This window comes from Vicia villosa, linkage group LG2, assembly GCF_029867415.1.
Source record: "Vicia villosa cultivar HV-30 ecotype Madison, WI linkage group LG2, Vvil1.0, whole genome shotgun sequence".
In the NCBI taxonomy this organism is placed as follows: Eukaryota; Viridiplantae; Streptophyta; class Magnoliopsida; order Fabales; family Fabaceae; genus Vicia; species Vicia villosa.
The window spans coordinates 94,107,119-94,131,392 of record NC_081181.1 but is presented as its reverse complement, the minus strand read 5'-3'; the positions used below and the strand labels follow the sequence as shown (position 1 = coordinate 94,131,392).

At 37.0% G+C, this 24,274-nt stretch overlaps 1 protein-coding gene, 1 non-coding gene and 1 pseudogene across 2 annotated transcripts; all 3 read right to left on the bottom strand.

Moving 5' to 3' along the window:
* Positions 1 to 710: 710 nt before the first annotated feature.
* On the bottom strand, positions 711 to 8,837 carry LOC131649604 (beta-1,3-galactosyltransferase GALT1-like; annotated as a pseudogene).
* Positions 2,162 to 2,241, bottom strand: TRNAL-CAG (transfer RNA leucine (anticodon CAG)). The gene has a single exon. It is a non-coding gene; the product is annotated as a tRNA-Leu (tRNA).
* Positions 8,838 to 13,419: 4,582 nt separating the features above from the next.
* LOC131646449 (syntaxin-125-like) lies at positions 13,420 to 14,551 on the bottom strand. The gene has a single exon (XM_058916478.1). It carries the CDS (start codon positions 14,494 to 14,496, stop codon positions 13,579 to 13,581), a length of 918 nt encoding a protein of 305 aa, XP_058772461.1. The 5' UTR covers positions 14,497 to 14,551; the 3' UTR covers positions 13,420 to 13,578.
* Between the last annotated feature and the right edge of the window lie 9,723 nt (positions 14,552 to 24,274).

Here is a 24,274-nt window from a genome sequence, read left to right as displayed (position 1 = left end):
GATAACATTTGTATCCTCTTTTGTTAGGTGCATAACCCAAAAAGATACATTTGACGACACAAAAATCCAACTTGTTACAACATTGTTTATGAACATGAACAACGAAATTCAAGATTTTGTAATATGGAAACAAAGGGAAAATGTGAGAACATAAATTGAATAATACTAACCTTACCAAAGACTCAAGATGGGACACGATCAATCAACAACATCAATAAGAATTGTCTCTCCCCAATAAGAGTTGAGAACAAATGTTTAAAATAGGAGATTGAGCAAACTAACGTTTAGATCACCGCAAACAAGTGTTGGGACAGTGGTGCATGTGTCACACAGGCGGGTGGCAGAGACACAGTTAGGGCTCGCGCACCGAGATGAATGTGGCGCGTGCAGTGGACTTTGGTGATGGTGTTTTGGTTTTGGCGGATCTATGGACGGCGGTCGCAGTGGCGTGATCGTTGGTGGGGAAAACAGTGTCTAAATGGGTCAAACAAAAAATGAACAGTGATAAAGATTAAACGGCAACTAGAAATAAAACAAAGAACGTCAAATAGAGACGATCCAAAGGTCTAGAAATTGGGAGCTCTGTGATACCATATCGTAAAATAAGGCTTTGATATATCGAAGTTGTGATTACAATGCTAAAACAATCTTACTCAAATAGAGTAATAGACCTGAGACTAATATTATAAATTACTTTTTAAGAATAATATTTACAGCAAAGACATTATTACCCCAAAAATGCAGATTGCTAAAGATTTCCAGATGAAGAGGCTGTAGTAGTCAACAAATGGCATCAACTGTATGTCTCCATATGTTTGTGCTTCTTTCCACAATTCTTCATTAACCATTTGGTTTTTATGCTGCATCAAATCAAACACGAGACATAATTCAGCTAACCGGCAAAGAAGCGCCCAGCCGCTGTATTTGATCTAACTGCATTATACTGCATCCAGGTTCTTCTAACAGCCATCCGTCCCTTACAATTGTTAGCTGTAGAGAAAACATCAATGAAGAGATCCAATGGGGCCTGTGCAGATACAGGGCTTGATTTCAATAACTTCAGATCAACAATATGCTCCGAATCCTCTGATGTAGGCAGACCCCTTGCAAGAATAGATGCTAATTTTTGGTCTCCTGAAACTTTTATCTCACTGACAAGCCATGGCTCCAAGGTCTGAATCATTACCAGCAAAGTTAGTCAGCCTATTTAAACATACACTTATTCAATATATAACATTAAAAACATAAAAGCAAGAGGAAAAGAAAGTACTTCACGGAAAGCGAATGAAGTTATGTGTTTTCCATCATCTGTCATCTGGATTCCCTCTGATCCCATTCTAATAGTTGCGACAAATGTTCAACTATGGTTGATTTTAGAATCGTGAGAAACTTTGACTTCAATTACGATGAACAGGAATTCCTATGGATGTTAATGAGAGTATTTTTCACCTTTTTTAACTTCTTCAAAATCAACGGATGGACAACGTTCTTCTTCACCCCAATCACGAGCTAATGTCCAGGTGTTTTGGACAATCATCGGTGATTTCATCACCATGAAGCCTAACATTGTAGTGCAGGATAATTGGAGGTTCAGGCTCCCCAGGGAATAGTTCTCCAGTTAACTCTATCCAAAAATTAACTAGAATACCATTTGGAGTGCCAATAACAGTAATGGAAGAACCCTGTGTCAGACCACAAGGTACTTGCAGTCTGTAAGTACTATTACCAAGTACAGAAGAATTCATTTTTATTCAGAAAATGGGGGCAATGTTTCTCTTTTGTTTTCGAACTATCATTTGCATGATCTTTGCTTTTGCTCTTCAACCAAAGAAACAAGATTATTCCATACGTTGGAAGCTTCCTTGATAGCTTCTGCTGCACTAAGTAAACCCTGAACATGACCAATTAAGTGTTTCAAGTGGTTCCATATCAGCAGAGTTTGTTGCTCTTGTTTGGAAAAGCTGTTCTTGGCAAAGAGGCTAGATACTAAAATGTCCATAGAAATAAATAATTGTGGAGCAAAAAATGATGGAGTAGAAATAAATAAGGAACACAAATATTGTAAAAGTTCTCATTATACTGAAACATTGACCAAATAGCTGTGTCACTTATCTGTTGGCACACAATCAAAGCACAAAGAACAAAGAAATCGAAAAACTAATGACAACTGTGGGATTTGAACCCACGCCCTTTCGGACTAGAGCCTGATTCTAGCGCCTTAGACCACTCGGCCAAGCTGTCATTTTGTTTGAAATATTTGTGTAAACGTATCTAACTTGATAATACTATATATGTCCTTTACAAGTTTGTGAACATCGTTATGGAACATATACCATTAACACATCACTAACGACAAAATTCATAACGATTAAAATAAAAAGGGACAACTATTAATATAAACAAAGAATTAAATTTAAGAGCAAAATATTTTAAAAAAATATATTCATTGTGGTTTTACTAAATACTAATAAAAATTGTTAGACTCTAATTAGCTTGTTATACTTTATATTAACTTTTATATTAACTAGTTTGCTAGAGATTGTTATATAATTAATTAGATTATTATCTATGTTAGACTAGATTAGGATTTATAAATTATGTTTTTTTCTCTTCTAATTAGGTCTATTGATTAAGGTTGATCATTTTTGTATTAATGCTAATTTCACTATTACTCACCTAAATTTTAATATGGTATCAAGAATATAGACGACTTTGATTCTTTTCACCTTACATGTCATACATTATTCTACGATTGAATTCTCATATTTCATTCTCAAAATCTTTGTATTTTTAGAGATTCATATCATCAAACAACATCATTATTTCATCTTTTTTTTTCTATCACTTTGCAAATATCATTTTGTTTCTCTCATCATCTTCTCTGACGAAGACAATCGTTGACGGTACCATTAACATCGATCCAACCATACCACCACCACGATCCACAACTTCTTCATCTCCTCAAGAACAACTCATCACCACCATTATTCTCATCCTAAGCATTACACGCAACTATCAAATAAATATGATTGACTCGTTTTTTCATGCATCTTAGTGACTGCCCTCAACCTCACCATTGTATCACTGTCCCTAGACAACACTAACTACCATTCATGGTACGTTCAATAAAAGTTGTCACTAAATTTAAGACTTCAAGTTACTCGGCAAGAAAGGAATAAGAGTCCACTCCTCAGAGAGTCAACCTCAATTATGGGCTTAGTACATAACACTTATAAAACCCTTCAGTCAAATAAAAACTCAACAAAGTAACCCTTTGAGTCAGCTTCAATTCTGGACTTAGTACAAAACACATATTTTCCTTCAGTCAAAACCATCAATCCCTAGTGAAACCAAATCTCCAACAGAGTTAGTTTCAAACTGTCACTTAAGCCTCAAGCTTGAGCCTTGTACAAATCAGTCAAAGTTCATATCTTCTATATAGAAGTGATATATGATTCATCTCTTCAGAAGAGATATTTCTCCTATTACACCACATTAAAACATACAAACATTATCAATCACTTTCAAAACATTTTCCCAATTAGATTTACACAAGATGCACTGCTCTGTTGACTTCATGTACAGACTGTCATCTCTATCTAAATTGGTTGAGAATTTTTCTTTCATTTAAGAGACTGTGACTGGTATACTTGCTTCACCCAAGTAAGGTCCCCTCTCTTATGAAATGAACCTCCTTTCTGTCACTTCAAATGTTTGTGGTGGAATAGTGAAGATATCTCTCTATAAATATGACGACTTGTCTCTTTTTTGTAAACAGAGATCAATTCAAGCTTCAACCTTGAGCTTTAAATAAGGCACATCAAATTTAATCCATTTCCCTATTAGTTTCCCGAACTACAAAAGCTCTGACTTCTATTAGGGATATGTAGGCATAAGATTCACAAGGAATCTTTAAGAGCAAATAAAACATCAAAAAAAATCAGTTCACCTTTCATTATTCAGTTCATTTTCATTACTAACAGAAAGGAGAAACTTTCTCAATAATCAAGCAACAAACCAAATTCAAACACAATAGCAGAAGGTTCTCGTAGAGTACTACAGATACTTAGGGAGCTAATATCTTCCCTCTATATAACCAACCACCCGGACCCCATAAATCTCTATTAGGTGAAATCCCCACTCCTAAGCACCTAAGGTAGATTGAGATCTTTTTCCCCTTCCTCTTCGTATAGGATAAATTAAAAGTTCGTGTAACTAGGAAACATTCCCCCCAAGGCTGCCTCCCTCCTTCCAAATTTCGCGTGAAGGGTTGTGCGTGTCGTTTGCGAAAAGGAAAAGGTTTTTTGACCAAAAACTGCTGTTACACCTCTAAATCCCAATCATCCCATTCTTCGGTACAACAGACTCAGATTCGTCATATTAATGAACCTGAAAAAATGTATCTTAGGAAAATCAAACAATTATCCACTTAGAAAAACAACCAACTGAATCTCTCTCAAACCATCATCTAAAACTGGAAATAACACTAATCACATTGTTGTTACCCCTACTGCTCCTTCCACAGACAACATACATCAAACCACACCCCTTCATATTCTTTCTCAAATGGGCAACCTTAGTACGGATTTTTTTCATCCAAGGTTGTTGCTTCAACAGATCAGAGGAGAGCTCATCTTGAGGCTAGACTAGCTTCAGTAGCAGAATCTCAAATTCAGATGGGAAACCAAATTCAAGATATAAAGACTCAAATGTCTAATCTATCTAACCATCAAGGAAAAGTAGATGTCCAACTAAGTTGTTTGGCGGCTAAGCAAGAAGAAATGAGATCTAATATGAAAACTAGTTTTGGAACTCTTGGAGAAACTCTAGGATTATGATCTAGAACCTATTTTGTTTTTTTTTATGGTTGTTGTCTATTAATGAACTTTTGTTGCACTGTTTCTTTTATGTCCAGCATATGCATATATGTATCTGCACTTATTATGTTTGTTTGAAAGTATCTTTTCTCTTTCTCTCTCTCCGCTGATTTAACTTTTTGTTGATGACAAAAGGGGGATAAATATGGGAGCATTTCATGATAAAAACTTTTATCATGTGTTTAAGATTCTGAATTCTTTAATCAATTTAAGTGATGGTGAGTAATTATTTCTAATATGATAATCCCAATTTACCCTTCCTTATTCCTTTTATTATTTAATTAAATCTAATTTATTTATTTGCTAACCATATTATTATTACTATTAAAATAATAATAACAACAATAATTCTACTAATATTCTAATACTAACCCATCCGCTTCTATTCTCAATTTCCCATTGCAACTACCTTATTCTAAGGTTTCTACCCCCACAATCCACATCATAACACACACATTATATCATATCACTTATTTTTAAATATAAAATAAATGCGATAAAAACGGGACGTTACAAAAAACGCTTATGTGTCACATTTTAAAATATGTTTTTTGATCCCCCATTCTCACTTTTGGTCCCCCATCCCCACTTGAGGATGAGCCACGTATTTTAAAAAGTGACACATAAGTGTTTTTTGTAGCCAAAATGGGGATGAGGGACCAAAAGTGTTTAAAAACAAAATAGAGAGACTAAAATCGTGAAAACACCAAAATAGAGGGACTAAAATTGTAATTTAGCCTAATTTAAATGAGATTAAAACGATTAACATGAAATAAATTAGTTTATTTTAAAATATATATTGTAATTTATTTTTTATTTTTTGCTTATAATTTATTTATAAATTCTCATAGCATTTAGATAAATAATAATAATAATTGAAGTTATAAAAAACTAACAATTGTGTAAGAAATGAAAAATAATAAAATAAATGATGATAATGATAATACTACTTAAACTTATACATGACAATAGAAGTCCATATGGCGTATTTGGGAGCCATATGGGTAGAAGATCTTTAGCCAACAAGCTCTTTTGAGATGGTGTTGGGAAAAAACCGGCATAGAAAAATAAAGAACACAATCACAACACAAGAAAATAACGTGGTAACTCTAAAATCAGAGAAAAAATCATAGTCGTTATCAATAGACAACCAGAGAATAACACTATGTGGAAATTGTTACAGCACATAATAAACTCTCAACTAACCCAGACCCCCAGTACACTCACACCCTCCAAAACAAATATTTAACTACATCTCACAACACTCTAATACAAGAGCATAAGAGAATAAAGAAAGTCAAATAAAAGCTTAAAGTGATTTTGACTGATACCTCTTATAAAGAAAAACTTAAATCCTATATATACTCTTGGACTCCTTGTTCCTTTCAAAAAAATAAGCGGTGTGGGATTTCTTCAACATGAATGTTAAGAAATGGGACAAGTGTTTTAATACTTTTAATGGATAAATAAAATTTAAGAAATAGTTTACAAGTCAAAATCTCAAAAAAAGGCAGTCCACTTCAAACTCCTTCAAACAAATAGATTAAGTATGGCAACATATATTTTTTTTGTCCCGTATGTTAACCTCAGAGTTCATTTTGGTCCCTTAACTTCAAAAAGTTTCATATTGGTCCATTAACTCTTCAAAACGTATCATGTTAGTCCTTTTCATCTAGTTAGCAATGGAAAAAACTCAAAAAATGGTTGCTAAATCAGTCGCTTATATGACAAAAAGAACTAAAATGGTACCTTTTGAAGAGTTAGGGGACCAATATGGAACTTTTTATAGTTAAGGGACCAAAATGAACCCCGAGGTTAACATACGGGGCCAAAAAGGACATTTTTCCATTAAGTATTGAAAAACTCTCTTCAAGAGGGATTTAACCCATATTATCTACATCTCAAACTCTATGGAAAATAATTTGATCTACATCAAACTCATTCCGACCTAGGAGACTAACTAATGTAAAGCTCTATAAAAAAGAAGTTGAGTCGAGATCGTTTACAAATGGATACAACTAATATATACACTAAGCTCATCCTAAATCACCTTGAGCTTGGTGTAAGAAACAATGATAAAGATAGTACTTATATTCTGCTAATTCACGATGCAGTTGAATGATTTTGCTACTGAAAGCGTCCTTAAATCATTTCAAATTTTAACCATGATGATAACATCATATTCTTCGAAAACAAAATTGAGCAACTATAGCACAACAAGAAACTTTTTGTGAATCTATAGAGAGTATCCGAGATCATCACTCGAAGGAATCATAATGGAGTCATCAAAAAAACCTAGTTTGTTATGTCCATTAAGGGCCCTGATAAGTGCCAAGTTGTGGTTATTTTTGTATATAGTTTTGTGGCACTTATCGTCTCTTTTTCCTCAACTTGTACGTGAATTCGCACATTTTAGTTAGATTTGTACATATTGTGTATAATTTGTGTTTTTTATTTATTTATATGCCCTTTGATAGTTTTCTATTTATTTTGTAGGTATTGATGCGTATTTGGAGCATGAACAATAAGTGTCGAAGACACAGCTTCAAATGCGCAATTTTGAGCAGTTCATCAACGGATAAGGCTAAAAATACTATGATAAAAATAATAAATTTTGTATATATTTAGTCATTGTTACATAGAGCATCGAATAAGCTTTCCAACGCTTCGAACCGGGCGGAAATCAGAGTTACGGTTCTCAAGTCATGGTCGAAACAAGTTTTCAAGTTGCAGCAGAGTTCGCTTAGCGAACTCTGCTATCACTAAGAGAGATCAGCTGGGCAGAAACACGTTAAAAGGCCCAAAATACTCACTTTTAGGTTATATTTTGGGGTATTTTTCCCAACTCATCAACCTTCATTTTTGATAGTTTAGAGCTTAGAAAACAACATTTGTGGCTTGTAATCGGATGATCCGAGGCCGGGAGCTTGGTTTATTGTGATTAACACCGCGAAATATTTGGTTTCTTCTCCATTTCTTCTCTTTTCAAACTTCTATTTTTTGGGGTTTTGTTTGTAAGTATGTTTTATTTATATGTATATTGATTACTCATGGTGTTGTGTGATTGCTTGTTTACAAATTAATGTTGGTGATTGCTTGCTTTATTTGGGTTTGAGTTGCTATAAACATAAATGATTTGAATCTGGATTTAGGATGAACAACTTTTGAGCTTATACTCTAGAGATGGATTTAGGCTTAATAATCATATGAGTATCGACTCTTAATGCCTCCGTGTTGTTCGTGTTGTGCTGAGAAATCATCGACGCGATTCACTATGAAGCTTCTTGTAACAAATCAAAAGTTACAAATAATTACAAATAATATTGATATCGATAAGAGTTTAAATACTTAATCCATAATAACATATTGTAACTAAATTATAACAAACTTCTAACCCTTTATTGGAACTAACCTAATTTATAATTAACCAATAGATTTAGTTAAAAGTTTAATACTATGAAATAATGAATATATACTTGCTTACAAATATTTATTTAATACCAACTGTTGGTTGATTAAGTGGGAGTTGACGAAGAATTTGGTAAGAAAAACCACATTTTGATCCTCCCACAATTGCAATTTAGAAGGATATGGTCATACAATTTTTTTTATTTAAATTTTTTTTATTTGTTGTAATATTCCTTTTCTATTCCTGTGCATGTGCATGTATACACTAATTATTTTTTTCTTAACTTTTCTTTAATACGTAATGATTCAATATAACGAAATGAGAATACAAAGGGTACTCTACAAAGGGAACTACCATATCTCTTTATACAACTTAGAGGTAAAGTATTCCAGAAATGAAAATTAGACGATACAGAGGAACCATTAATAGTACTAAACCATCTCCAAGAGGCTGTGACAATAGCGAAGTAACAATCATAAAAAATGAAACGACTACCGTTGAATAGAATGTCGTTTCTTACCTTCCAAATGTTCCAAACCGTCGCCATCCATATCGAGCCTACTGTTAATCTTTCATCTTTATCCTTAATTTTGTCAAAATTTTCCCAATAAAATCTCAGCTCCTCCTCTGATATATCCTTAGTGTTTCCTATCCACTTTATTACCTTGAACTAAATGTTCCTTGTAACAGAACAATTTTCAAGAAAGTGACATAATGTTTCCTCTTCCTCTCCACATAAAATACATTTGCAGTCCTGTCTATCACCAATAATGTTCCTTTTCCAAAGTTGGTCTCGTGTCGGCAGTTTCTCTAGCAGCCATCTCCAACCGAAAACTTTTACATTATAAGGAATTCCCATACTTCACAACCACTTCAAAGCCTTTCTAAATCCCTCTTCCATTACAGTTTGTCCTTCTTTAATCCGAATCAATCCCATACAACTTTTCACCGAGAAACCATCTTCCCCCTTCGCTTCCCACACCATGTCGTCTTCGGCATGCTGATCGGTTGTGCGACTTCCAATTCTAACCCTTCCTGGTTGTCTTCTTCTTTAAACATTATCGCGTCCAACTTCCACCTCCACTTATCTTCCTCCCAAACACCCGCCTCCGCCACCGTAAAAAATTTGTTGTTTGTAGTTGCATAGAGCTTCAGATATGCTTCCACCAAGCATTGATCTCCCAGCCACTTGCAGAACCAAAAAGATAAATCTCCTCCTTTTTTTCAACCTGCAAGAAACCATGTCAGAAAAAGAACGCCCTCTTGATCCTTTGGAATCATTTAGAAACAAAAGATCTCGCGACCAGATTGAGTCTTTTTTCGTAATGACTGCTATCATTGACAAACATTTTAGCCGCTGCGTTTTTGTAATGGTAATCGATAATATTCCTCCATACATCAGTCTTGTCATTTGCTATTCGCCATTTCCATTTCATAAGTAGTGCTGTGTTTAAACATTCTAGGTCCCGTATTCCTAATCCTCCTTCACTCTTCTCTTTACAAACTTTGCTCCAGCTCACCTAATTTATTCCTCGACTTCCTTCGACCCCCTCCATAGAAAATTCCCTTGAATCTTTCTAATTTCCTGCACTACTTTCTTTGGAGCTCGATAAAAGGATAACATATAGAGTGGCAGAGAATTCAAAACCGCATTAATTAACACCACCCTCCCACCTACTGATAAGAACTTCCCTCTCCATTTTGACAGTCTGCTCCTCATGTTGTTGATCACTTCTTCCTACAATCCACCCTTTCTAGGACTCCCTTCCACCATCACCCCCAAAAATTTGAAAGGGAATGAACCCACGCTACAAGTCAGAAAAGCAGAAGCCATACTCATTATCTCATCGCAAATGTTAACCCCGAAAATATTACTCTTATAGAAATTCACTTTCACCCCTGACATAATCTCAAAACCTCGCAGCACTACTTTCATGCACCATAGATTCTCGTTACTCCCATCTCCTATTATCACCGTGTCGTCTGCAAAGTGGAGTATGTCCACTGAAATACCATCACCATAACCGTAACCCTTAAAATCTCCTAGCTCATCCGCCTTCTCCATCAACCTCGTTAAGCCTTCCATAACAATGACAAACAAGAAAGGCGACATCGGGTCCCCTTGCCTTAATCCTCGCTCCACTACGAAGTCCTTCGTGTTGTTTCCATTAACCAAAACTTCCATAGAACTAGAGAACACAGTAGCCTCCATCCATTTCAACCACTTATCGCCGAACCCCATTCTAGATAAAAGATACCCGAGATAGTTCCAGCTAACATTGTCGTACGCCTTCTCATAGTCGACTTTTAGAACAAGACAACTTCTTTTCTCTCTATTAGCCATATCCAGAATTTTATTTAACATGAGGACTCAATCCAAGATGTTTCTACCTTTTATGAAAGCCGATTTCTTGATGGAAATAAGCTTGCCAATCACACATTTAATTCTTGTGGCCATGAGCTTGGAGAGGATCTTGTGTAAACTACCAACAAGGCATATAGGTCTGTACTCCGATAACTCTTGTGGATTAGGAACCTTGGGTATGAGAGCAATGAATGACGATGTGCAAGCTTTAATGAGAGTTGCCTTCATGGAAGTCACTAATAAACCGCATCACATCTGCCTATACCAGGCCTTAATTCTGTTTGAAGAATTCCAGTGTATATCCATCAGTCCCTGGGCTTTTATCCCCACCGGAGCACCAAACAGCTTCTCTCACTTCTTCCTTTGTGAAGGGAGCCTCCAACTTGATCCTGTCTTCTTCCGATAAACAACTGAAGGGAACGCCATCCCGAGTTGGTCTCTGCATATTTGACTCCTTAAAGAATGTTTCTTAATTTCTCCTTTCATTTCCTTCACTCCTTCCACCAATCCTTGAGGTGTGTTTACCGAACCAATGTAGTTCCTCCTACATCATTCTCTCATGGAATTATGAAAGAATCGAGTATTTCTATCCCCTTCTTTCAGCCACGATACTCTCGATTTAATTCTAAGCATATCTTCTTTCATGCACACTAACCTTCGAATCTCTTCACTAGCTGCTCTTGTGCTTTCCACTTCTGCCTCATTTTCACCTCCCAGATTATTAATAAAAAAAAGGTCGAATTTATTCATATCGTCAATCTTCCTTTCTGTTTCCAGATCAATCCACCCGAAGACTTCTTTATTCCACACTTTGAGTTTAGCCTTTAGAATCTTAAGCTTCTCATAAAGCCTATAATCTCCTCTTCCCGTTACATTCAAGCATCTCCACTCTTCATCCATGAATTTACTAAAATTATCATGCTTTAGCCATGAATTGTTGAATCTGAACGGTTTCGGTCCCCAGTCTATTCCTCCTGCTATCATCCAAACTGGGCAGTGATCTGAAAGCTCCCTCTTGCCCACCTTCCGCCCCAATACTTTCCACTCGTCAGTTAACTTCTCTATGAGTAAGAACCTATCCAACCTGCTTATGGCTTCTTCATCACCGCGGTACCATGTGAATTTCCCTCCTACCAGCGTCAAGTTCACTAATTCCATCTCATCAACGAAATCCCTAAAATCATCTCGACCCTTGTCTCTATCTCTTCTAACCTTACCCATCCTTTCCTCCTTTTCCAGAACTGTGTTAAAGTCTCCACCTAAGCACCATTCCTCCCCCATCGATCTCCTTTTTTTCTCCAACAACGCACCCCAAAGCCTTCTCTTAGTCAGATACGAACACAGAGCATAAACATTGATGAACTTTATTAACATACCTCTCCATGAAGCTTTGACTCTTATATATCCTACACCTTTGAAACTACACATTGGACTGAAAAGATTATTCCTCCATTAGATCACCATTCCTCCTGATGCTCCAATAGAAGCACAAGAGGATCATTCAACATCTTTCGATCCCCAGAATTCATTCGCTAACCTATTGTTGAACTCTGTTAACTTTGTCTCCTGAAGAAAGCACATATCTGTAGAGTGAGAATAATCATGGATCTAGATTTTTTTCCTCCTTCCTAGCTACCAATCCTTCCTTATCTCTTCTCTCCATCTCCTCGATATCCTTTAACAGCTTATATTCACCTTCTTTGCTAACCAACCCCAATTTGATAATATAATCTCTAACAAAGCTTCCTACCCCCGAATCTTCGTTGCTCCTCAATCTAATGTTGCACTGCTTGACATTCGAATCGGTCATTGATTCCCAACACAACACCTCACCCCCAGAAAAACCCTTTTCTGAGTTCTTCGAAGACTCTTTCCCCATCTTCCTCTTCATCGAGAATGATTTGTTAGAAAGGCAAACGTAAAATGAGGGTTTACTGTACACCCTAATTCCCAAATTGTCAATTTTACGTTTCTTTTTTTGTTAGCCTTTTTGGCCATCATACAGGCTCTATTAAAAGTTAATGGGCCCGAGTGTAGGCCCACTTCGTCACTACCTGTATCTTCCCTACAAATAAGCCCAACATTAGATTCCCTTTCCACTACAGGACAAGATACAATGGTAATTTGAAGTTGGGGTGAAAAATAAATACATATTAACTAGAGTTCAATTTGAACTTAAATTCAAATTTGAATAATTCATCTTTAATTAATGGCTTGAATTTAATTATTTAACTAAATATTTGAATATAATAGAAAAAATTATTTGCAAAGCGATAATAAAAAAAGGGAAGAAAACTAATTCAAATGTCCAATCTTGTAAAAAATGTATCAACCTTGAACTATCTCAACCTTCGAGTATATAGAAATTAAAAATGAACATCACAATCACTTGTTTTATTCTATGAATTCTTTAGTTCAAAAATGTAACTTATTTGAATATTATGTTTGAGTATGAAGTAAGTCTTCAAATGCCAAATTTTCGTTATTCATTTGTCCTATGTATTTACATAGTCATCTTAGAATGCAAAATCTAGCTATTATTAGTGGATACAATACCCTCGAATAAGGTATTGAATTGCGACAAATTGGTTTTATAAATTTCTAGAAATGCATGTAAATGTGATAAAATCACAACCAAGAACACCATGGAATCATCAAAGTCAACCATAATTGAGAACATCATAGAATCATCAATATCTTTACTCCACAATCAATAATTTAAAAGTTTTTTCTCTATATCCGGGATTATACATTTTGACATCCGAGCTATCAAAATACAACAATAATTATTGTCCAATCATCCACATTTAATTACAATTTTCTTTCATATCATAGATCATAACGCGACCATAATTTAAAATCTCGACTACATTCATGGTGGTCAATCAAAAATCTTATCAAGAGTCTTGATTTGTATCTCACCCCCTTCATCTTAACAAATGAGGTAAAAGTGACGCCAAAAGAGGAAATAGAATCACAAAAACTAAAACAATACTAAGAATTATTGCATACGAAGTCCACTTCCTAGAACTCTTTTGTTGCACTCTAGCTTCCACAAGTTGTTCTGTCCCTCTTCTCACAAAAGAACTAGCATGTGCAACGTGACTCTCAATGTTATTAAGTTGTTGTCCTTGAGACTCCACCAAAGCAGCCATATCCAAAAACACTTGATGCAACTCAATCAAATTTTTCTCTATTTCCTTAACAGCATCATGCCTTTCTTGAATTTCTGTTATTGTGTCCATTATTTGACCTCTACCTTGTTCTTGAATTGCCTTTTGCATAAAATTTTCACTTTCTCCACTTGCTATCAAATTATCTATAGTTTCATCATCTGCTCTCTCTCCCGTTATCGTAAAATATCTTCTTTCAACGGTTTCCTTATACTCCATTTGCATTCTACCTCTTAAACCTTGAAAATCATCCATCATATCTTTGAGTTTCTTCCCTAACCCACTAACCACTGAAGTTCTAGTCCTATCGGCCGACGAACCAGGACCACACCCTGGAATTTTTCTATTCGCTGCATTTGATCGTTCCAAAGCTTCAAGTTTTCCTTTAATTAATTTGACACGTTTAAGGACTTGTTCTACCTCTTTGTCCATTCGGGCGCGAAGATCTTTCATTGTTTTAGCATTGTGAACCGTTTTACTTTCCTCATTAGCCTCTTGTAATTTCCTATAATATACTTCAATTATTTTCATGTCTGATTTTATATTCTCCACATCTTCAAAAAACTTGTCAAGATTGACACTTTCTCTATTCCCTGCCTCCACATCTTCAATGTACGCGTGTTCCTTCAAATCGGTGTATTTTTTAAAGGAATTCGAAATCAAGTCATTCATTTTTGCGAATTCAAACAACAATATTCTTGTTTTCTTTTCTTTTAAATCATTGTAAATCTAGAAACATAAACCTCATAAGATTGTGATACAATTGTTATCTAACACAGTGGCACATGTTTCCTCATGCAACAAAGATCTTGAGGTAGAAGGTGGCGAAAAACAAGTAAATCTCACCAAGAAAAGGTAATTTTGAAATAAAGATTAGATAAATTAATTTGATACTAATTATTAAACAAAGGTGTTAGATTCACCAAAGATTGCTCTCACATTAAAAATGGCATTGTTGTTACTAAATGTATCATTCATTGGATTTGATTTATGACTTGGTCGTCTTTTTGTGACCTCTAGCTCTCATCATTTTACTCTTATTATTTTTAGCATATTATTTTGGAATTTAGATTCTTATTTAATCCTAATATATTACTATTTAAATACTTGGTAAACACATAATTGAACGAAAGCCAAACCATAACTTTTAATATAACAATATTGCATTATTGTTTAGAACTAAAATAGAGTTGTACGGTTACTAACATTTTCACCCTTCTTTATGTTTATAATTTAGAAAATTTCTCAACCAACTTCATTGATCTCTTAAATACCGCACGAAATTCCATTTTTGCCCCCAGCTTCCGTAGATGCACATCCGTAAATATCCTATATTTTGAAAATTGTTCTGTAGATGCATCTACGGAAGCGTATAAAACATAGTGAATTAACTTGGCATTTTCCCAATTAATTCGGAAAATCTCAAGTTCCGTAGATGCATCTACGGAACACTCTATTGTCAAACTCGATCAAACATTTCTGTAGATGTAACTACAGAAGATCTTTTTCAATTAATTGAGAATTTGAGATCAAACATTTCCGTAGATGTAACTACGGAAGATTTTTTTCCAATTAATTGAGAATTTGAGATTTTGTTAATTAATTTGTAATTTAATTGGAGATTTTCCCAATTAATTGGAAAAATCCCAAATTAATTAAGTTTGATGACATCTACCTAATAGTTAATACATAGTGAAATTTGGGATTTTCTATAAAACCCCATATTAGTCTAAGCATGATTATACATAAAATTGTGAAGTGCTAAGGAGAAACTATGAATTAAGAGAAGTGAGTGGATTAGTTAGAACCTAACCAAATGGCATAGTGGTAAATCTCATTTAGTTGAAGGGCATTTTGGTCATTAGTCTTCAATTGCATGTGAACCTAAGGCCATGTTTGGTGGAGTGTATTACAAATCACATATCACGAGTGGATTTGAGAGAAAGAAAGGAAGAGAAGCTTTTATTCATCATCATCTTCTCCATTTTCGTACACCATTGGCAACACTCACAAAACAGGTCATAACTTCTTGCTCATAACTCCGATTGTAACGATTCTGGTCTTTTTGGAAAGCTAACAAAATTCTCTACGATTTGCATATATGGTTGGCATTCGTAGGTGCTGTATTGATGTAGATAAATAGGTTTGAAGTTGATGGATCCATGCTGAGTGTGTGTTAAGGTGTGGCTACGGATTTGATGAAGATGAAGTGAAACTTTGACTATGGTATGAGTTCAATGGCAGCAAGAACACAATCTTAACCTCTCTAAATCCATGGTGAGTCCTTAGATAGATGCTTTGGGGTTTTGAGATAAATTGTATGATCAATGATACTTAGAATGCTTTAGGGTATTAATTGATGCTAATTCATGTTCTGAATTTGTTTAATATCACTAAATTGAGTCTTGCATGCGTTTTTGGTGATTAGAGGTACCATGTGGTAGGTCTGTTATGCTCTACAATTTTTCTGAGAAATCGCTAGCTCGCTAAGCGGACACAGGTCACTTAGCGGATGCTGTTGTTATTTCCAGAAAATCGCGAGTCCGTTAAGCGGACATAAGCCGCTAAGCGGAAGAACAGTTGAGATCCACCACTGGAAAGCCCGCTAGCAGCCCGCTAAGCAGACAGTGCTGAGCAGAATTTTATTCTTCTTTTCCCTGAGTGCAGTTTTGGTTTCTAATTGTAACCGAGCTCCTCCTCAACCATTAGTACCCATCTGTAAGTTTAATGTGTGGTGTCTTATGACACGCATTATCGTTATTTCCCTTCGATTATTGATGTTGCATGTTATACATAATGTTAAGTATGTTTATTCAATAATTCTTGTCTATTCCTTTGTGATTAATTGTGAATACTATGATGAGACAAGATATGAAAATGTGCTGATGTCCAATGTTTCGGTTAAACATTCGAATTTGTTTGTCCTATATGACCTTGCGCTTGTTATGCGTGTGTATGCTCGAATCGAAGTGGACCAGCTACTAGGTTGTTTTTATGACTCGGGCTTCGTGATCAAAGAGTCGTCCCGGGCTTCGTGATTAATGGGACAGCCCCGATCTTATGATCCATGGGCTCACACCTGAGCTACCGTTGCAGTGTGCTTGTGAGGGTCTAGAGGCGTTTTACTCACTTGACGTTAACACACTCGCGTGCTCGGTATGGTGGCGTTATGCGGCTAAGTAGGCCTACGCATAACAGGTAAACCATCTCTAGTGATGACATGTAGGATACATCATTAGGTTCCTACCCGGATGGGCTCATGCGTCGAGATGGCGTGTTGCACTTGACGTTAACACCACGTGCGTATAGGTGATTAATGGGACGGTGTCGCCTCTTAGGCAAGGTCATCTCGCAGCCATGTAGGCTTGTGCGAACCCATCTAATCACTCTTGCTGGGTGCTTGTGCAAGTCTCTTGACAAATAGGCATGGGTGAACCCACCGAGGGTGTGTTTGTAACCTAGTAGTGGTATTAACGCGCTTCTGGATTCCCAGTACATGGGTATGGGTCTGCATATGTGTTTGTTGTACTATTTTTGTACTTGTGATACGATGACTCCTATGGTGGACGATTCATGTGTTTGCTCTGTATTTGTACCGGATGTTAGGATAACCCCGAATCAATGGTGGATTCGTTTGTTATGCATGTACCCTGTAGAACCGAGTGGACCCATATGTTAAGAAGACTCACTGAGATTTAGTAATCTCACCCCAATCATCTTATATTTTTTCAGGTGCAGTTTAGAAGTGTTTGATTAGTAGCAGTTTTAGATTTGAAGACTTAGAAGGGGTGATGGCTCGAAGACCTCGTTAGCTTTCATGCATAATATACTAGTCAGTTATGTATGGGGTGTTACAGTTGGTATCAGAGCTGGTCGATTCTTGGCCGAGCCATGAGACATCACTAGCAAATCCTTTCTTCCTCACATGTGTGAATTGCTAGTCTGATTTTACTGATATCTCATTCAGTCGTTGAACTTGATCAACTCATCGACTGAGTGCGTGACAGTAGAATTACGGCAGAGCCGCCACGAGGACTCGTAAAACCTGCAAGGTTGTGAACCCAAGTAGTTGGAGTGGGATGAGTAATGGATTGTTTGGACGACGTAAGTGGAGAATATTGGAGTTGTCAAGCTTAAGGGGAACGTTTAACACGAAGTAGTGATATCCGGTCAAGGTGTGGATTGAGGCAACTAGAACCCCAGGATTTTAATTGGACGAAGTGAAACTTTCTCTAAGTCTTGGTAATAGTAGGGGAAATCCAAACAGGATAGACTAGGAGCCTTGTAAGTGAGATTCTCCAAAGGCGTTGAGCTGGGAATTAGTAGGATATAGTACCGATGATGATGCCGGTGTTAGGTGTGACTGATGAGCTGATAGGACACAATAACCTTTGGAAGTGCGGACAGAGGAGTCAGATCTTCTGATTACATCGGCATGGACAATAATTGGATGAGTGGAATATTAGATCTTGATTCAACTTGGTGTACCTAAGTGGAAGTGGTCACCTAATTAAGGGTTGGTAGATGTGCGGATGCAATGACATAAGTTCTTTGTTAGTTATGGCTCGTCTGACCCCGAGTGAAGCCATAGAACTATGCTTGACGTTGGGCGTTCAGGCAGATAAGAACTAGCACCTATCTGGAACATCAGCAGGATGATCGCAGTTGTGTCGGTTGTTAGGAACCATAGTATTCCTACCTGAACTGAATTATCCTTGGAATCTCATGCATGTGTGGGACGAGTGGGTACGCGCACGGCATGGTAATCCAAAGTTGAACTTCAAATCTTTGTGCTTGGTGTTTTGGCTTTCCGAGTAAGTAAACCTTGATGTGTAGCACTCCCAGGTTTTAGCATCCTGAGGAGTGTGATTCGAAGGGTTTGAGGAACGATGAACCTATTGGAGACCTGTTCACACGCCTGTCAGTTGGGACTTTAGGATACGCGTGGGGATCATTATACGCCATTGAGGTGGGTTACTTGGATACATGGCCTCGGAGTTGGACCACCATGTTGGTACTACCAGATGGGTATAACGCCACAGCATCGCTATCGTGCACAAGATGCGTGAGTCATCCTTTTTCCGACATGTGTGGGGCAAAGGTGATCTGAAGCTCAAGGTAGAATTCTGATTTGGCACTCGTAAGGCGCAGATCCAGACTCTCATAAGGTATGTGGGATAAGGATCCATATGTCGCGCTCGATAGTAGAGGAATAACTAGACAGGCGATGGTGTGATGGGTCAAGATCCGATACTATGCTTATAGAGACTCTGAATGATCGTGCTTGCGCAAATTAGAGTCAGATTATACCTTGTAGACGTTTGTTAGGAGTAAATTAATGGTAAATTCATGTGTTAATATAAGTGATTTCTTCTCTAAACCAATGCAAAAATGTGATGAATCCATAGTTTTTTATTAAGAATTGAACTGAATAAGTTTAGTTCGTGCGTAAAGCAAATCGAATCACTTGTGGGTGTTATTGTTGCAGGTTTTGAGCTGAATAAGAACTTAAGAAGAACATGAGGAGGAAAGAAAGCTGGAAGTCTCAAAGGCTGAAGAAAAAGATGGAAAATACAAAGGGCGCGCCGCGAGAGTTCCTAGGCGCGCCGCGAAAATACTTCTGTTTGAGGGGCGCGCCGCGCCAGCCCGTTGCCGCGCCGCGGCCTCGGCGTTAAAAGCCCAAAAGTTCTGTTTTAAAGCCCTAGTTTTCCAAGTGGTGGGAGATACTTTGTGGGAGCGAAATTAGGAGAGCTATCTGATTCTGAAGCTGAGAACAACAATTGAAGGTGGATTCTTTACCAATCGAAGACATTCTATTGACGAAGATGAATTCCTCCATCGATTCTTGTATGTTCTTCATGTCTATGGAGAGCTAAATCCCTCTTGTTGAGTCTAAGGTAGTAGTTAACCTATGAATATACATTACCATTGATTAATTCCTGTGAACAATTGTTTGAATTTATTATCAATAAGAAACCTTGCTTTTAATTTACATCATTGTTGAATCTTTGATCGAAAGAAAGGATTTAACTTTTGCCCTAGGTTACTATATTGATTCAATTGCAATTTGCAGAGATGGAATTGTAATTGGGTTTTCATAATTATCGTTCTTAATTACTATTATCGTTATTGTGATTTGGAGAGATCGAATCTCATACCGGTAAAAGTTATCTAATTTGATTTGCAGACATGGAATCTTATTTGAGGATAAGTGGAGATAATGATTCAAAGGATTGTTCTATTGAGAATTAATTGATAATTGTATAGGATTAGGTTGATGAACCCTAAAGACTCAACATCTTTCTTTAATTGTTAACACAAAGTCCTTTACTTGCTTTTATTTTATTATTTGCTTTTGATATTATTATTAGTATAAAACAAACCAAACCAAATTTCTTAACTCAAAATAAACAACTATAGAACGGCAGTGATATTAACCAATCCCTGTGGATACGATATATTACCGAAAATATTTACCCACAAATACTTTCAACAAATTGGCGCCGTTGCCGGGGATTGGTGTCAATATTGCATGCATTGCAATAGTTCTTATTTTGAGTTTTAATTTTTATTTTCTCTATTTGGTTGTTTCACGTGTTTGCTAGTTTTGCAGAAGATTGTGTATGCGCAGCAAAGTTTCTAGCAATCAACTTCTTTTTGATCCCGAGATCGAAAGGACCGCTAGGAGGTTAAATAGCAAAGCACGAAAAAGAACGAACATAGCAAAAGCAAGAGACAACGCAACCGCGACATCGTCACAACAACTTGAAACCATTGACGAGTCGCAAGAAGGATTCTTCTTTCACGAACTATTCACGGAGGAAGAACCGGAAGTTTTTATACAACCTACTGTTGGCAACATGGCTGCTAATGGTCCATGTGCTAATAGTCCAAGACTCAATCCTCAGTTCGCGAGAACTGCCGCCAACGGGCGACCGACAGAACTGAAGACCGGTATCATACAATTGATTTGTGCAAGTCCTTTCGCCGGATTGGACCATGAAGACCCGTACACGCATCTTACTCGATTCTATGAGTTAGCGGGTACTACGGGTGTCGCTCAAGCTGATGAGGAAGCATTATTTAAGAGGTTGTTCCCACACTCTTTGCTATCTAAGGCAAAGGATTGGTATCTGGATCAACCCGAGGTAGTGATGACAAATTGGAACACATTGGAAGAAAAATTTCTGGAAAGGTTTTACTCTCAAAACCGATTCTTCGAAGCAAAAACAGCAATAGCAGTATTTTCTCAAGGTAGTAATGAATCTTTGAATGAAGCATGGGAAAGGTATAAAGCTATGTTGAGAAAGTGCAAAGGACACGGTTTTTCAGACGTTGACCAAATCCATATGTTCCGTAACGGTCTCACAGCTACAAACAAGACACTTTTGGACGCCACAGCTGGTGGTTCTCTCATGTCCAAAACACCTGAAGAAGCTACTCAGATAATAGAGCGAATGGCTCTAAATGATCGTCAAGGCAATCATGATCGAACAGTAAGAGATAAGAAACCCGGAATGTTAGAGTTGAACAACAGTGATGCTCTACTTGCTCAGAACAAATTGCTAACTTCACAAGTGGAACTTTTGACACAACAAATGTCTAAATTACCACAACAGATCAAGGAGCTGAACTGGGTATCTAATTCATATCAAGTTGCTAGGTGCGAATTGTGCAAGGGCAATCATCAAACAGGATTCTGTCCACCAGTCCTAGAAGAAGAAGTAAACTACATGAACAACACTCAAGGACCAAGGCAGAATCAATACCAAAATCAGCCATACCAACAAGGGTACCCACCAAGACATAACAACCAGGGTTACCAACAAAGGCCACCAAATCAAGGGTATCAGCAACAAGCATTTCAACCATACACTCAACCACCACAACAGCAACAAGAAGGACAATCCAAGTTGGAGGAGACTGTGAATCAATTCATTCAAACGTCAATAACAAATCAGAAGAACCACGAAGCTGCAATTAAAAATCTGGAAACTCAAGTGGGTCAATTGGCTAAACAAATTGCAGCCACTCAATCAAAGGCAACATTCTCCGCCAACACTCAAGATAATCCTAAAGAGCATTGTAACGCAGTGGTGACTAGAACCGGTCAGAAAGGTGCTGAGAAAGAAGTTGAAGTCAATGATACCGAGAAAGAGGATAATAATCAGGCTGCGGAAGATGAGGAGAATGAAATCATAGTGAGCACCATGAGCAAAGATGCTGAAAGAGAAATAGATGAGACCAAGAAAGAAAGAGGGATGACAGAGAAAAGAAGAAGTTCTAAGAAAAAGAAATTAGACCCTGTGATACCAAGCCAACATCTACCATACCCCCACGCTCCGTCAAAGTCAGACAATGCCAGGCAATATAACAGGTTTATGAGCATCTTCAAGCAACTCCATATAAACATACCATTTGCCGAAGCATTAGAGCAAATGCCCAAATATGCTAAATTTATGAAGAAAATGCTCACAAAGAAAAAGGGATACACAGATGAAGAAACTGTGGTGCTTGATGCTCAATGTAGTGCTATAATCCAAAGAACTACTCCAAGAAAGGAATCCGATCCGGGGCGAGTAACCTTACCATTAAATATTGGAGGTAATTTCACTGGCGATGGATTAATTGATCTGGGGTCGAGCATCAATCTAATCCCTTTATCCATTGTCAAGAAGCTAGGGAATATTGTGATGAAGCCCACTCGTATGACTTTACAATTGGCCGACAAGTCTATCACTTCACCCTATGGAGTGATTCAGGATCTGCTAATTAAAGTAGACAAATTCTTTTTCCCGGTAGACTTTGTGGTTGTTGACATGGAAGAGGATCATGAGGTACCTGTGATTCTAGGAAGGCCATTCATGAAAACCGCTCGAATGATGATTGATCTGGATGAAGGGATCATGAAAATAAGGGTGCAAGATGAAGAGGTAAAATTTAATCTGTTCAAGGCCAAGAAGCATCTTAAGAACAAGAGTGATATCTTCCAAATCGATACAACTGAGGGAACAACCAAGGAAGACAAAAATCAACCTCCGAGCTACTTCCAAGTTGGACAAGAGGTACTCCTGTGCAACTCAAAACTAAGACGTCTCTCGGGTAAAGCAACAACAAAATGGTCTGGACCACTGATGGTAAAAGATATATGCGACCACGGTGCCATTATGGTAGAGAATCCACTGACAAAAGAGAGGAGAACCGTTAATGGAAAACGGTTAAAAGATTTCTTCGGGGGAGTGGAGCAACATCAACAATTTTTAGTTCCTTGAAAGCATGAACCGTCGAGCCATGCGACGTTAAACGAAGCACTTTGTGGGAGGTAACCCACACTTCTAATGTTTTATTTTTGTCTATTTTTATTTCAGGAAATAATAAGGGAACCTTTCTGGTGAAAGCTAGGAAGAGGCAAGTAATATTGTAATACCCTCTGTGAGTCAACCCTCTCGGGCTTGTTACGAAACATTGAGGTCAATGTTTAGTTTAAGTTTGGGGGTGGATTTACTCTTTGCATTTTTTTATGTTCAATTTTATGTTTTTATGTCTGTTATGTACTCCCAGTTAGAGTAAGTAGTCCCATAACAAAGCGAGAATCTCAAGCGAAGTATCAACAAGGAAGCAACATGTATGAAAAGTGGTAGGAAGTGAATGTTCAAAAAAATTTTCACTTTCACTTTCTTTTTCAATAAGTAACAAAGCAGGTATGAATTTTTGAACTCAAACTCTTAATGTGTGCAATGAAACTTAAGGTGTTAGTAAATACTGTCAGAAGTTCTTTATGGTACATTGTTTGTTGGATCGGCTTAGCCTTAACCATTGTGAGGAAAGCTTTCCATTGTTTACTATATGCAGGAGACCATCAATTATTTTGACGTGTTTGTATCATGCTAAACCGTTTGTTGCATCGTTTGTGGAAATCTGTGAAAGTGATTGAGGCACTTGTTTGAATCTGAGAGTTCTTTTAGCCTATTCCAATGAAAAAACTTATTTGCTTCTGTGAGAGTGTGATCCTTTGCTAACCATTCTTTGAGCCTGAGGTCAAGGTAAGTATCATAATATGCACCAAGGAAATACCTGGTGAGTTTGATCTCAATAAAAAGTTTTGTTTTGGACCATCAACCATAAAATTTGGTGATGTGTTTTCTCTTTGACCTTTTTAGAAAGTAGGGGAGCATTCATATAATCTGAATACAGGTTGATCTCCAAGTTGGGGAGAGTCACATTCAAAAGAAGAGTAAGTACTTATGGTAATCGGTGAAAGATAAAAGAAGTCGTAGCTTGAGAAAAAAGAGAAGTAACAACGTTAGAATATAACGGTTGCTGAAAAAAAGTGAAAAAGAAAAACCAAGCTACGAATGAAAAAAGATGGACAGGTAAAGGAAGTAGAGTTTTAGAGAAAAAGAAATAAGTTATGAATTGGATGCTTCCCTATATTAGGAACAACCCTTGA